This window comes from Dendronephthya gigantea, unplaced genomic scaffold (genome assembly GCF_004324835.1).
Source record: "Dendronephthya gigantea isolate DGI-Jeju-01 unplaced genomic scaffold, DenGig_1.0 000068F, whole genome shotgun sequence".
Classification (NCBI taxonomy): domain Eukaryota; kingdom Metazoa; phylum Cnidaria; class Anthozoa; order Malacalcyonacea; family Nephtheidae; genus Dendronephthya; species Dendronephthya gigantea.
Genome location: NW_021163078.1, coordinates 661,616 through 676,541, shown reverse-complemented (window position 1 = coordinate 676,541; position 14,926 = coordinate 661,616). Strand labels below are relative to the sequence as shown.

Sequence of the window (14,926 nt, the reverse complement as noted above, 5' to 3'; positions counted from 1 at the left end):
ATATTTTCTTATCTATGGAATTAAGAAAAGCGGAGACCATCTGTGCATGTGAGTGAACTTGTTTGAAGTCAACTTTTTGAGGCAGATGCCGGTAAATGTTTATAATAACTGTAGTAAGACACGAAATCGCGCATCACTTTTTGTCGCCTAAATCAAAGACTGCATGGTCTATTATGCAAGTGGTCCATTGGTATTCCTACATCTTATATATAGGTCGGTACTCTCACAATCCAATTCTCCGTGCAGTAAGAAAATTTCTATTTTTTTTCTTAAATCTTCTCTAAATTTGTGTTCTATTGATGTTTTGTTTACATGTTTGGTGAAAATTACTAAAGGAATACTAAATGTTTTTCCGTGTAGGATAGCGTGATACTGCACGCGGGATATTGCCAGACCTTCGGAAAGCGTAAATTCAATATCATTTTTAAACATTTATGCATATGCATGAGGAGGACCAGCAATACAGCGCATGATGCCAGTCTGACCCAGTCATGCTGATGCAGATAAATTTTAGGAATTAAACTACAGAAGCTATATAATTATTCCATATATTTAAGAATGCGAAGATTGACATTTTTTATTGCCAAGGATAAACTCTATCTAAAATTTTAAAAAATGAAATTACAGTAAACATATCTTGAATAATCGAATAACCTGCATTTGTTCTAAACGTATAACAATTCAAGCCGAATAAAGCCCATTCTCCACTGGGCAAATTTATTAGCGCGACGCGAAGCGATATCTCAAATCCGGTGATGTGGCTGGGTTGCCAAAAAATTCGCCGCGAAAAATTGGAATCGGTTGCTTCCTACTTTTTATCTGTTCGCGCGAATAAATTTGCCTGGTGAAAAACGGGCTTGCTTTCTACCGTCAATTTACAGTAGATATTGAGACTAATTTAACGATATTGAGCATATTTTCCCTTGGATCGTGCGCAAGGAGTCAAAGCGAAACCAACTCGTGTCTTAGAAAACCCTAGGAATGAGGTTGGTCTAATTCCTATTTTAGGCTATCAGGATACTGCATGGGGCTTTCCGAATGTACAAGTAATTCAATATGATAATTATAAATGTAGTTCAAATATTTGTCTTGCTTAAGCAAGCCTTAATTTTTTGTAAGTATAAAGAACTAATGTAATTAATATTTTTGGAGCTAATTATTGCACTTAATATTTTTGGTCAAACAAGCATCCACAATTACATTAACTTTTTTGCAATCAAAATTTCATTATACTAAAGTAAATATTTGCACCTCTTTTTAGGCAAGTATTAATTATTATTGATAATAGCGTGCGCTATAACTTTCCAACTCTCTTCTCTTAGAACAGGTCCATTCAGTGGATTCGATCGGGAAGAACTGAAATCATGAATTGGTTAATCTGCGTTGCTGCTCTTGTTGCTGCCTTCTGCAGCCACTCAGAAGGTAAATACCAAAAATATCCTTCGTAAGCGTAAATTGGTCACACTTCAGTGAAATTTAAATTATCGGTAACGAGTCCGTTTTCCACTAGGCGAATTTATTCGCGCGACGCGAAGCGATATCTGAAACCGGCGATGTAATTGGTTTGCGAAAAAAATTCTCCGCGAAAAAGCCGATGCACTTCCTACTTTTTAACTGTTCGCGCTAATTAATTCGCCTAGTGCATGGAAAACGGACTTATGGCCTATGTATAAACTAGATGAGTGCTAAATATATTTAGAATGCTATGAACGTCTCCTATACCACTTTCGCAGAAATATAATCGGTTAGAATCCATATACCCGCAAAAGTGTAACCGCATATGTACTGTGAAATATCAAAAGTCCAAACTATAAAATCAACCATAATTTTTTTTTAATTTGAACCGAAAACTAAAGATGGTATAAAACCGTAGCCCGCTAAAGATACCGAGGCTACACTTGATGCAAAAAAATCGATCAAAATAACCAATTTAAAAGTCATCATCCTGACGTTGCCTTTATAGTGCTATACTGTACCTTAGAGATTCAAATTCTTCTCATTTCAAGGCAGTTAGCTACGTGCATGTGTAGCGGATAGTGTGAACTGGTCTTTACTTCTCACGAAAAAATTAACCCATTTCATTTTCATTTTCGCGAACATTAGCGAGGGCTAGGTGCACGCCTCCCATACCGCGAGAAAATGGCTACGTGCACGGGGATTGGGGAAACCTTCAGGAGGGATCGACGCTAGTGCTTAAGTGCAACAGGGGATACAAGTTGAAGGGAAAAGAACAGGTATTTTGCTACTCTGGACGTTGGAGTGGAACTCTTGGCACGTGTGAAGGTTTGAAGAATTTTTTTATGAAACATGAAGGCATACAATCATGCATTAACTAGCCTATTGCAATCAGTGATTGTTACTTTCCAAAGTAGAGTTGTTTCCCCTGTGTTGGTACGCGTGGTTCCCCTGTCTGCATATATAACTATATTCATTGTAAATCTCCAGATAATATTTTAAGATGTAAGTCTACCATATATTGTAAGCTGCCATAAATTGTTTTCGCTATATATAAAGCCAAATCCGCCACTGTTTCTAACAAAAGTGTAAATGAAGTCCAAGCCAACATGCAAGTAAGACCACTTTGTTTCATTTGTTTTGCATTGCACTAGCAAGAGCAAGGTGCAAGTTTCCCGAGCAACGAAAAAATGGACGCTTGCTTACGTATTCGGCGAGTCAGGAGGACGGATCGGGGATATGGCTTGAATGTGATGAAGGGCATAAAATGAAGGGCGCAGGACACGCAGTTTGCAGGGATGGAAAGTGGAGTGCAACGCTTGGCACTTGTGAAGGTTTATTATGGCTTTTGTGTTAAATGAAATGAAAGCAATGGCACGCAATAATCTTTACACCCTGAAAACTACGTTTATAAAGATTTTTTCCATGCACATAAATTGTGGCTGCGCATTGAGTTAATGCGAACACGGGCAGTAGCGTAGCCAGCCTGACAATTTGTCCCGCTATGCTAATATTTTGGTGTTTATTGACTGCGAAAACAATGAATTTCTAAAGATATGAATAATTATAATAACTCGAAATTTACATAGCGGGACGAAATCGTCAGGCTGGCTACGCCACTGAACACGGAACGGTCTTAGGTATGAAATTGCCATTAAGCCTATTAAGTTCTGGTTATCCTCCCCCCTTCCCCATTAAAACGGCCTCGCGCTGTCCTTGTATGGCTTAAAATTAGCGGGATCTTGCAGCCGAAAGCTGGACGGAACTATTCACCGGATATTAACTACCTCAACCGTTTTTAGTATGCTCGAAAAGCAATGAAATTAGAGATTTGGAGCTAACAGTGATAAAAGTTATTTTCTAAGATATAGATTCTTAGTATATTGAAAACTGTGAGAGCTGGCTTTATTTCTGTACCATCTTTATTTCTGAGACATCATTCATCACATCTTTTTAACCTAATCACTTCTAGTTGTGACGTGCCAACCTCCAAGAACAAGCTGCCTGGCGATCGCACACCCTCCCAACTGTTTCAGAGGACCATCCCCATACGACGCATATTGCAGGATACTTTGTCCCCCAGGATATCGTGGCGCGGGGGGATTGTATTGCTCTAAGGATGGCAAATGGATGGGGCGTAACGTCGAGTGTAAAGGTGGGCAATGCAAATATAGATAAGATAATTCTTATCTTTCGTATACGTTATTGAATGAATGTCTTCGTGATCGCCAATACTAATAGAGGGTTTGGCGATCTAGAATAGCAACTGCAACAGCAAATTATAATCTCTTATTGATGCCGTGCATGGAATTCAAGAAAAATACGAGTTAGTATAGACTTGATTTGCCTCTTAAATTTCCTTTTTCTCTCAAACATTTATAAATATTGTCGATCAGCAAAATTGCTTCACCACAACAAACTCTTAACCACATGTAACAATGACATTACCTGCATACCATAACTGCATGCTGCGTGCATCGCAAAATTGGTAGAAATCATCGCGCAGTTTCGACAACTACGACAGTGCATGTGCAACGTTGCTGAGTATACTTTGCTACAGCTGTTGCCGCTGCATTTCCCAAACTCATTAATTACGGCCCCGTCATGTTACAAAAAGCGTTTGCGCATGCATTATTCAAAATTTGTATATTCTAAAATCAAAATCAGTGATATTTTACAAATAGGGATGGCCTTATTATAAAATCTTCAACCCAATACATGCCAAAGAGTAAGGAGAGAATCGTTTATGTCCTCTTAACTAGATGTTGAGCCTCCCGTGATCGAGTGCCCGCAACCGTATAAGATTACTGAACTTAAGACAGACCCAGGAAAGGCTACTACAGAAATTCTTCTACCAACTCCAAGATATTCCGATAACTCGCAGGAACATGGTGGCAAATTACATTTCAGTGCAATTCTGGATGGTCAATCTATTTCTGTCGAGGAAGAACATAGGTTGGGCATAATTAGAAAAGAACATGAAGTGAACTATTTGGTGAAAGATGAGGCTGGTCACCAGGTCGTATGCCGTTTCTATTATCGCGTAGTAGGTGAGACAGTGTGTCTAATATTGCTAGCTAGCTTGGTATAAACTCAGTTCGAGAAGTGTTTGACCACGGTAACGACAACCTAAATCATCGCACTGCATGCATGCAACTCCACTCGCCCTATGTTTAGCGTGAGATTCTGGTAGTAAGTGCGTAATTTCTGGTTGTAAGTGCAGTGATTGAGAAACCTTAGCGGTTTTACTGCTATATTCGAATTTGATTATTCCTCTCAAGTCTCAACACTGATTATCCTAGAACCTCAATCTAAGAATAGACTTTACAATGACAATATCTGCTTCAAAGAACAAGGGGGAATTTCGTTTTAGACCAATCAACGAGTTTTTTACATTTTCAATGTATTACCGGAAGTATTCAGAATTTATGCATTCTGACTCAGGCATAAATTCTGAATACTTCCAGTAATACATCAGTTACTATTTTACATGAAGTATAAAAAATTTAGGCATTCTGATTGGCTCTGCCTGAAAATTTGTAAAAAATATGCAGATTAGTTTAAAACGAAATTAAATCCGGTTGCTTCAAAGCAAATTCGGCGCACAAGCTGTATAGCTACTAATCGTTCGAGGTGCATCAAATCCCAAACCCATTTCCAAGCAGGCGTGCCTCGTTTCGAGACCAGTGCATGGTAAATAAATTACGCATATTTCTGATATTGTTGTATAATTGCTTGTTTGGATAACGAACGTTTTACCTGCGTTTACAGACACATTTTTTATCTTAATTTTTCACTTTTCTAATTTTTAGACGACGAGCCACCAAAGATTAAAAACTGCCCAGAAGACATCGTCATGACAACGCGCATGGGCGAAAATCGTGTGCGCGTATTTTGGAAAGAACCTCAGGTCACGGACAATGCTGGAGATGATTCTGTTGAGTTTTTTTGTAGCAGGCCAAATGGCGGCATATTTTTCACGGGAAAATCTTTTATTGTTTGTACTGCTACTGACCAGCGGCTGAACCAGGCCTTTTGCAAGTTCCGCGTGACCGTGAAAAGTAAGTCCACACATATTTGAAGCAATGAACTGAGAAACAAGCTTAAACAATTCTTAGGTTTCGTTAACATTTAGGATCAAGCCTTAATGTTATCTGCACGTCAAGCCACCGTTCAGGCTGACAAATTTTTTGAACGCGTTTAGTAAGATTTATTTGCCCACAACAACGAAAACTGGCATTAAATGAGCACAGACTACATGATTAACCGGCAAACAACTGATTAAGGAAGGAATTATTGACTATTGCTTTCCTTGTATCAACATGATGATCTTTACGCGTGTAGGCAAAGTCAATCAGAATGCCAAAATTCTTAATACTTCATGCAAAATGGTAAATAATGTACCTTCTCACCGGAGATGGTCAAAATTTATGCATTCTGATTGGGTTACTGAAAATGTAAACAATCTTGGTAAATGGTCTAAAACGAAATTCCCCCTTGTTGGCTTGTGCTGCACTGCACAGGCCTAAGTTGTTTGTAATTAATTGAAAGGGATTGAAATTAATTGTAATTAATATTAGGGCATAGATATAAAAGGGTATGGGTAAAATAAAGCTTGTATAGATATGTAATAATTTTTCTTTGTTTTTTATTTTTAAAGTACCATGCTTCGATCAGTCAAACTTCATAGCAGCACTACCTATGGCAGCATTACTTCCTGGCGTAACCATCCCTGATCCAAGTAACCCATGCAGTGTCTTTGCGGCTAATCCTCAAATGTGTAACCAAATAATTGCACCAGGAGTTCCAGATGATTTCGTGTGGAAAAACATTTGCAGGAAGACTTGCAAAGCTTGTTAAGCTTATCATACCACAACCTAGAAGGTATATTGTCACTTTAAGCCCATGTAATTTCTAAATTATTCATTCTCTGTACATCATTTGCAAAACAATCGATCAAGTCTTATAAGAATCTAGAAATCTTTTGTTAAAAACAGAATTCTAGTTCTTTCCGATGATTTTTTTGAGGTGGGGATTAAAGTGTGACGGTTGGAATAAATTACATGGCCTAATATACAATTCAAATACCTTAATAATAACGCTGTTGGTTATTCATTTGTAAAGAATATTTCTACATAAAAATCTACCAATATGCATGATTGGAAGTTTGAGTTCCAGTAATTTATTTTGACTTAACCTGAATCCACCACCAGTCCACCACTATTTTTTTGCTACAGAACAAAGTCTCCATACTGCCTGAATATGGTGTATATAATATTCATTAAATTGAGACCGAATTGTGTTGAAAATTGTCACTAGCTGTTTTGAGGACTACAGCAGTGTTTTTTCTTTCTTTCTTGCTGTTTAGTTTCTACTCTCATCGCGTATTTCCTGAGGCTATTCCGCGAATTCGTAGTTATTTGTTGATTAAGGTGATTATGTAATATGTTGAATGAAGTCCAGATAAGATTAAAGAATGCATTCAAATGTTTCATTGTTACAATGTATTGTTTATTCCTTGTGATCTATTAACTCAACTCCCGGAAAAGCAGACACATGTATGAATGAAACTTTCTAAGGTTTATTTTTTATAAAAGCTATTTCAAAACAGTGCTCTTATTTTGGAATTTTGGAATTCTTCAGGGAAGAGTTCGATCTCTTTGGAGACTCAATCTTTTTGGAGAATTCAAAAATTGGCAAATTTTTGTTGTCGGTACATAGTTTCTGAACTAACTTTCTGAGTCAAACACCAAAAACTGAAGAAAGTGTGTCTTGAAAACAGATTTGGGCAGTCGTGGAAGTAAAATATGCAGTAGTAAAATGAAATTGAATGTGCGTGATAAAATATATTTTAATGATTTATAATCAACCAAATGAGGCGAAAATCTGGCAAATACAAATCAAACTCGTTCCCAGGGTGTTCCCTCTGGTACAGGTTTGCAATTGGAATCTTTGAGGTGGGTTACAGTCTGTAATGTTACAATGTTTTACGCATTGTTTACGTTTTGAACAAGCATATTAATTTTAAATATATACCAAGAATACATAGTCAAATATTCACCACTATTTCGCAACGGTTATAAATGAATATGAGCGGAAGTTTATGTTCAGGAAAGTAAGAAGCATGGTAAATTTCAGCAATATTAAATCAAGTATAGCTTGAGCATTGTTATGACCAGAACCGATTCGCAGAAGCCAATTCAACCATATCTATATAAGATGCCCACCACACAAACGCTTGCCTGCATTATTGTCTCACAATTTCAAGAAAAATGTTTTAAGATTATCCACTCTCATCTAGTACAGTTCATTATCAATACAAAATTGCTGTTTATTTTAACGACGACTTTATCAGGATCTCATGCGAGCACTATTTGTGCTCTTGACGAAACAACATGTTGACTAATAATATTCTTGTATGTTTGCATGGTGACAGCCGCCTAAGTAATTTAGCTTGTATAGGTACACAACGTTAGTATATTTAATACTGCAAAGCTTTCAGTCCGTTAACCCGGGCCTTATTGCACCGATGAAGGCCCGGGTTAACGGACCGAAAGCTTTGCAGTATTAAATACTTACGTGCATGGTGTACCAACATTCTAAATGACTTAACATGCATGTTGAGTGTTGTTTAAAGATGAAGAATGCATCAGGTGCATGCACATACAGAAAAATTATACAAGTTACTGAAGTACGAAAAACAAAATTTTAAATACAACATTTCTTGGTAATTTAACTCTATGAATCGTAATGATTCATACAAACTATGAATCGTAATGATTCATACAAAAATGGTTGGTCTATAAGCTCCTCGCCTGAGATGCACAAAACTTTGAATTTGAGCAACATATTTATAAATTGACGGATTATTAGAAATGCTAGAGATTAAAAATTCGGTTACCAATGGCAAAGCGCTACAAGCTGTTGCTTATCACGAAGTCTCCGGTTGTGACGGTTTTATGTTTATATCTCTTCTCAATGTATTTTGAAGTAAAACTCAAAGGTCGTTATGTTGGCTGAAATAAAATGCAAATTAGTATAAAGAGACAGCCTTTTTCCACTCATTTTTGCACTCCATGGTAACAGCTACTGATTTGCGTTCTCTGTTTACTTTCTATATTTTCAATTATCTGCAAGATAAACACATTCATCACTTCACATTTCTTATTGAGAAATCATTGAATACTAAACAGATGTTAGATTCCGCATTCGGTTTGAACATCAATTAAGCACCCATGCACAGTGGCGTAGGAACGGGGGGGCACTGGAGGCACGTGCCCCCCCAAGATTTTTCAAGGGACCAAAAGTGCCCTTTTTGTGAAAAAAATGCCTTTTTGGAAGCGAAAAGAAACAAAAAAGTATCTACTATTTCCCAATAATCCTTAAATTGAGAGGGATTTGCAGCCATTTTAGAGGCTTATATCTCAAAATTTTCTCGGGGGAGCATGCCCCCGGACCCCCTAGCAGTACGAAGCCCAAGAAATACGAAAAACGCTCTGCGGTCGGCGGTCCCTGAATCAAACCGTCCCTATATTATATTTTTATTAACCATTTTAAGCGCCATTTTTATTAACCAAAAGTGCCCCTAGAAGCTGGTGCCCCCCCAACCTCTGGATGCTTCCTACGCCCTTGCCCATGCACAGGTTGGGTTTTGGGTGTATCGCGGTGCAAACAGAGAAATTTGCATGAAGATATTATTCATATTCTACATTATCGCAGAACGAACATTCAGCATCTCGTGGCATTATTGTTCTGAACATTAAAAAAGCATTGAACATAGTAATTGTCGAGTCTGTAGCGGAAATTTGCGTTATTCTCCAAAGTGGAAGGCATATGTTATATAATATATATTCTGATGATGCTTACTGTATACAGATGAAACAGACTGTAGTGGGCAACCATTGGTGATCAAAATTACATATTATATACACATGATGAATAAACACGTTTTATTTCTTTCGTATTTTGATTGTTATATTATTAATATCAATACTGCATGTTCGCGTTACAATATGGCTTACGAAATTTTCAAATTCAAGACTGGCTAAATTCCAAAAATTCTTTGTGTGACTGTAAAATTAACGCTGCACTGCAGTGCAATCATGTGAAAGATATTTATGTATTATTCTATATTTTAACATGACAGCCTTCTGATGACTATCCAAACCAAAGTTTGACGTTATACTCATTTTACTGCATGAGGAGAATGCTCTTTAAAATCTCGACTTTTTTCTTTTGACCTCGACGACAAGATATAGTCTATTGAACAAACCATTAATTCCTCCTTATTATAGGAGGAATCAAGAGGAGTTTTTAGAGGCGAATGCTGTGGAGAATAAGCGAGAACGACATATGGACATATATAACTAATTTTAAATTTTTAACCATGCATGCAAATTAAATGAATCTCTCATTGAAAATGAAACATAGCGATAAATTTATCACACACCAGTGCACATTTACATGTAAGCGATAAAGAATGAGCAATAAAAACTAATTTAATTTTTTGTGAAATTGTTTAATCAAATATTTTACGTATTTTACCACCCAAAAAGTGTTAATTATCAATGTTGTGTTGCAATGTTTGTCTACTAAGGCAAGCGTTAATAATTTTGTTTAAGAACCGTAGAATTGTATTTGTCCACTTTTCACAAAACAATTATTCACATCGAGTTTTTGAAATTAAATTCGTTCCCACCGAGACGTTTGAGTAAATATTTGCGGTCAAGTATTATTATTGACTGTTATATATAAAAGAATGCACCGTTATTTCTGCTCTCATTTTTTAGCACAGTTCTATTCAGACGCTTTGCTGGATTCGATCAGGAAAAAAAAGTGAGAAATCATGAATTGGTTATTCTGTCTTGGTGTTTTTGTTGCAACCCTTTTCAGCCATTCAGAAGGTAGGAAGTATGAATAATTTATACTCTTTAATTCTTGTCTAGTTACGCAAATCACACGCGATATACTGCCGCGATTGACGAAAATTATTAATGAATTATATACAGTAAGCCTATGCATAAAGATATAAAAGCCATTTTCGGAGATTATAGTAACTTATATTAGTTATATATACCTCGATTCGATCCATACCGATAAACCTGTCGCGTTCTGAATGCCGGTGTGGCTACAAGGACGTTTAATGCTTGATCTTGAATATAACTATCCAGTAATTTTAGTTTATAATGCATGTAAAACACAATTGATAATACTTAGGTATAACAAATCATAATATTTTTGTTTTTAATCTTAGACGGCCATCTTTACCCAATGTATATATCTTATTTTCACTAATATTAGCGATGGTCAGATGCAACTTTCCCGGACATCCAAAAAATGGCAACTTGGACGGAGATTGGGTGAATCGTCTGGAAGGAACGTCACTAAGGCTTGTATGTGATGAAGGATACGAGTTAAAGGGAGTGGGGGAGGTCGTGTGCAAAAATGGAAAGTGGAGTGCAACTCTTGGGACATGCGAAGGTTTGAAGAGTTACGAATCTATGTAAACTAGGACTTACTCTGTGAAAATAGGACTTACTCTTAGCCGATAATAATCGATGATGATACTTTCCAAATTACAGTAGTGGTATAGTTTTACACAAGTATATGTTGTAGCTTGACGTTGCAAGAAATAGTAAACTGAGTGGGATGGACTATGGTTTGAAGTTTTTAAATTTCAAAAGCACACTTTGAAATGAGGGCAATATTCTGTCCTGAATATGAACGGAACTGAATATATAAATAAACATACCCCCAATTATCGTTCCAGTTACGGCCTCTGTTGAAATGTATTTGATTATTCATTTGTTAGTTAGAAGACTTAGCGATAGGATATTTCTACAGTTTAGAGTTTAGACCGGCAAAAATATACGGATGACTTCATTTTCTGCACTACTAGTTTGCTATGTTCAACATTATAATATTTATTTCTAACAGTGAAGGCATGGTAATAAATTATCTTACTTTTATCACTTAAAAAGCTGTGATGTGCCAACCGCCAAAGACAAGCCGCCTATCAATTTCTGATCCACCAAGTTGTTTGACAGGACCAACCCCCTACGGTACACATTGTAAGATGTCTTGTCCCTCAGGATATCTTGACAGTGCGGTGTTGTATTGTAATAAAGAAGCGAAATGGGAGGGGCGTGATGTCGTGTGTAAAGGTAGGCTACTGATCTCAAATAACTTTATTGCACAACCTAATGTAATTTACTTGTATATCATAATGATATATGCATACATTTCACTATCCCTGTGTCCATTGTGTCTTCGTATTTTTTACTTTATTTGATGCAGAAAATTGGTAACATTCGTCTAATAAGGACATTAGGATAACCCTGTCATCACAATTTGGACAGAAAAAATACAATCGAATTAATAAACAACCATACTAACCCACAGCATGCCAAACAGATTCATCTTCAACAGATATTCTTCGTAAGAATAATCCGAATCATTTATCCGAGTGTTAATCCGAATATTTCGTATGAAGTTACCAAGCGATCTGAAATGGCGTGAACGGACTGGAACCAGCTGTAAAAAAGTCTATTTATCGGTTGAAACAACTTAATATCTCTTGAAATGTGCGTTATTTCGGTTTCAAATTTATGTCAAAGCAATATTTCTTACAACTAAAGTTTCTTATAACAAAATTTCGACCGGTTTCATAAAGAATAACAGAAGATATAAATTCATTAACTACGGTAGAGTGGATTTCTATTTCGAAAAACTTTCTGAGCGCACTTTCTCAATTTTCTTAACTAGATAATGAGGCACCTTTCATTGAATGCCCAAAACGAAGTGACGAGGTGACCGTACTGAAGACAGACCCAGGAATTTCCACCACAACAATTCGTCTGCCAACTTTAAAGTATAGCGATAACTCGCACAACACGGAGGAAGATTGGACTTCAGCGTGACCCTGAATGGTAAACCTATTACCGTCCCAAAAGAATTAAAACTGGGCATAACACGTTTCCCAATAGTTGTGAAGTATCTTGTGAGGGATGAAGCTGGGTACCACGCAGAATGTCGTTTGAATTATCGCGTAGTTGGTAAGATGAAGTGAAAATGTAAGGGTTTTTAGTAAAAGCCTCCGGACCATTTAATATTTCAGGAGATGGTTTTAAAAGCATTTTTTAGCAATAAGAATTTATATAAACACTCTTTGTCGGTTCTTAAGGCGCTGTTACACTATGCAATTTTCCTTGCGACTTGCAATGAAATTGAAATTTGAAGGATGTTATAATTAGTAAAGAGTTTTCGAAATGTTCTTTGCACGTTAGCAGATCGTAAGAAATGTTCGTACTTGAAAACTTTAGATGCCTCAGGAGTAGAATGTTGCAAGTTGCAAGAAAAGTTGAATAGCGTAACAGCGTCTTTAATGAGAAGGTTTTTTTTGTTTATTTTCGATAAAATCAACATCATGTAATTTTTTGTTCAGATAACAAACTGTTTGTCCGTTACTTTTGCTTTCATTAATATCCCACTCATTTCTAGACAAAGAGCCACCAAAATTCGAATACTGTCCAGACGACATCGTCAAGACAACGAGCAGCAATGATGCGCGGGTAATTTGGAAAGAACCACGAGCCACGGATAATTCGGGTGATGTTCGTGTGTTTTGTGACCGCCCGAATGGCGCCGTATTTTATGAAGGAAGTTCATCGGTCACTTGTACTGCTATCGACAACCAGGGTAACAAGGCCGAATCTTGCGTGTTCAAAGTGATCATAAAATGTAAGTAACAACATAGGCATGCAGTCCAGAAATATATTCGTTGTCGTGGCGCTCGTGTACGCGAGTCAACTCAGTCTATTATTATGACAACAACATTAGCACAGAATACCTATCAGAAGGACAACTCTATTGTTTTTTATAAGTGTGATTCGTCACTAAGCAAGTACCGTAAATAGAGGAAATCGCTCCCCTGCCAATATTATAAATGATGCCATTTTAGACAGCCAAAACTCGTTGCAAATTTCGTACTCGAAAGCCCAACGACTACGAGCAAAGAGGAAAGTATATTTACTCTTTGCTACGAGTTTTGGCTGACGCTGCTTAGCTAAGACCCCAATATATTCACGAGTGCTCGATTATTATTTACATTGTATCGCTTATAATGAATATTTTATTGCATAACCCACAAATGCAACGTTAAATATTTTACCATTGAAGCGCCTGGGTACGAGGCTGCCCCAGATTAACTAACTCTAAAACACTTGAATTATTTAACTGCCTTATATTATTCCTATTCAATTGTGGTTTTTTGACTTGTAATTGAACGGTTATTTCACCGATAGAGACGTTTAACGTGGATTCGGCTATGATCATAAAAGAGTCTAGATAAAAAGAGTGCATATTAAATGACTTTGTGTATTTTTTTTGGTTTGTTTTTTTTTTTTTTTTTATCTTTTAGTACGTTGCATCGATCATTCAAATTTCCCCATAGCACAACTACTTCCTGGCGTAACCATCCCTGATCCAAGTAGCCCATGCAGTGTCTTTGCAGCTAATCCTCAAAAGTGTAACGAAGTAGTTGCACAAGGACTTCCAGATGATTTCGTGTGGAAAAAAATTTGCAAGAAGACTTGCAAAGCTTGTTAAGCATTCGAAGAAAAAGCCTGAAGGTGTGACTATTTCAAGGCCAAACACGATAAACTCAGTCAATTTAAACTTACCACTTCATAGACACTTCCCGAATTTGTTCTCGGGCAATGAAAACCATCCCACAAACACTAGATTACGTTGCTCGCCTCGTTTATTGTTTTGTGTCCACTCAAGCAAATTCGGGAAGAGTCTATTGTTACGTATTACTTTCTTAATACACTATTGCTACAATTCGAGTAAGGCAAAACTGATCGATCAAACCCTGATCAAACCGAGCTTTCGTCGAAAATAATATTCTAGTTTTCATAGATGTCTTCACGTTTGCTGAGAATTTTACTATAACTGAAGAAGTCTCAAGTTAAAAAATAATGCATGTGGCAGATAAATCATATCAAAAAATGAAATTCTACAGAAATACGTAAAATGTTTGTTACTGATTGTCAGTGATCGAGGACTAACAGTGTTTCCTTTTTTTTCTTTCAGCTCTTATGCGTATTTCCCGTGGTTAATCGTAGTTAGTTGTTGACAATATACTCAATGAAGTCACATTAAAAAGCATTAAAAAATAATTATTGTAAGTTTGTTACCTTACGTTTCTTTATGTCCGTGTGTTGTTTTTTTTTCTTGGAGTGGTGTCTGGGGTCTCTAGAAACCAACCTCCGGCAATTTGGAGGGGAGCAATAAGTGCAATTTGTGCTTGTGGATCGGGTAATTTTCGCCTGCGCCGTCTCAATTTTTATGCCCGCATCACGCCTGCTGTAAATTTAAGCAGTTGCTTGCTACATAACGTATCTCATGCCTTCAAGAAAGTTACCGCTAACCATGCTGCTCGAAGGCTCATCTTGATGTAAACAATTTTTTT

At 36.9% G+C, this 14,926-nt stretch overlaps 2 protein-coding genes across 3 annotated transcripts; both read left to right on the top strand.

Moving 5' to 3' along the window:
* The first annotated feature begins 79 nt into the window (after positions 1 to 79).
* LOC114531149 (sushi, von Willebrand factor type A, EGF and pentraxin domain-containing protein 1-like) lies at positions 80 to 12,436 on the top strand. Of its 2 annotated transcripts, XR_003687824.1 has the most exons (12): positions 80 to 1,422; positions 2,104 to 2,283; positions 2,610 to 2,789; positions 3,428 to 3,610; positions 4,218 to 4,505; positions 5,268 to 5,516; positions 6,116 to 6,339; positions 6,824 to 6,887; positions 10,245 to 10,358; positions 10,756 to 10,935; positions 11,436 to 11,618; positions 12,220 to 12,436. XR_003687824.1 is itself a non-coding variant. In XM_028552803.1 (8 exons), exons 1-7 carry the CDS (start codon positions 1,365 to 1,367, stop codon positions 6,313 to 6,315), a joined length of 1,338 nt encoding a protein of 445 aa, XP_028408604.1. In that variant the 5' UTR covers positions 80 to 1,364; the 3' UTR covers positions 6,316 to 6,339; positions 6,824 to 6,929. The 2 variants fall into 2 exon arrangements, 1 of the variants encoding a protein (XP_028408604.1); XM_028552803.1 differs by lacking the exons at positions 10,245 to 10,358; positions 10,756 to 10,935; positions 11,436 to 11,618; positions 12,220 to 12,436 and having other exon boundaries at positions 6,824 to 6,929.
* LOC114531059 (sushi, von Willebrand factor type A, EGF and pentraxin domain-containing protein 1-like) lies at positions 10,758 to 14,624 on the top strand. The gene is made up of 5 exons (XM_028552702.1): positions 10,758 to 10,935; positions 12,336 to 12,509; positions 12,955 to 13,194; positions 13,874 to 14,084; positions 14,548 to 14,624. The coding sequence occupies exons 1-4, from the start codon at positions 10,758 to 10,760 to the stop codon at positions 14,059 to 14,061; spliced, it is 780 nt and encodes a 259-aa protein (XP_028408503.1). The 3' UTR covers positions 14,062 to 14,084; positions 14,548 to 14,624.
* The last annotated feature ends 302 nt before the right edge of the window (positions 14,625 to 14,926 follow it).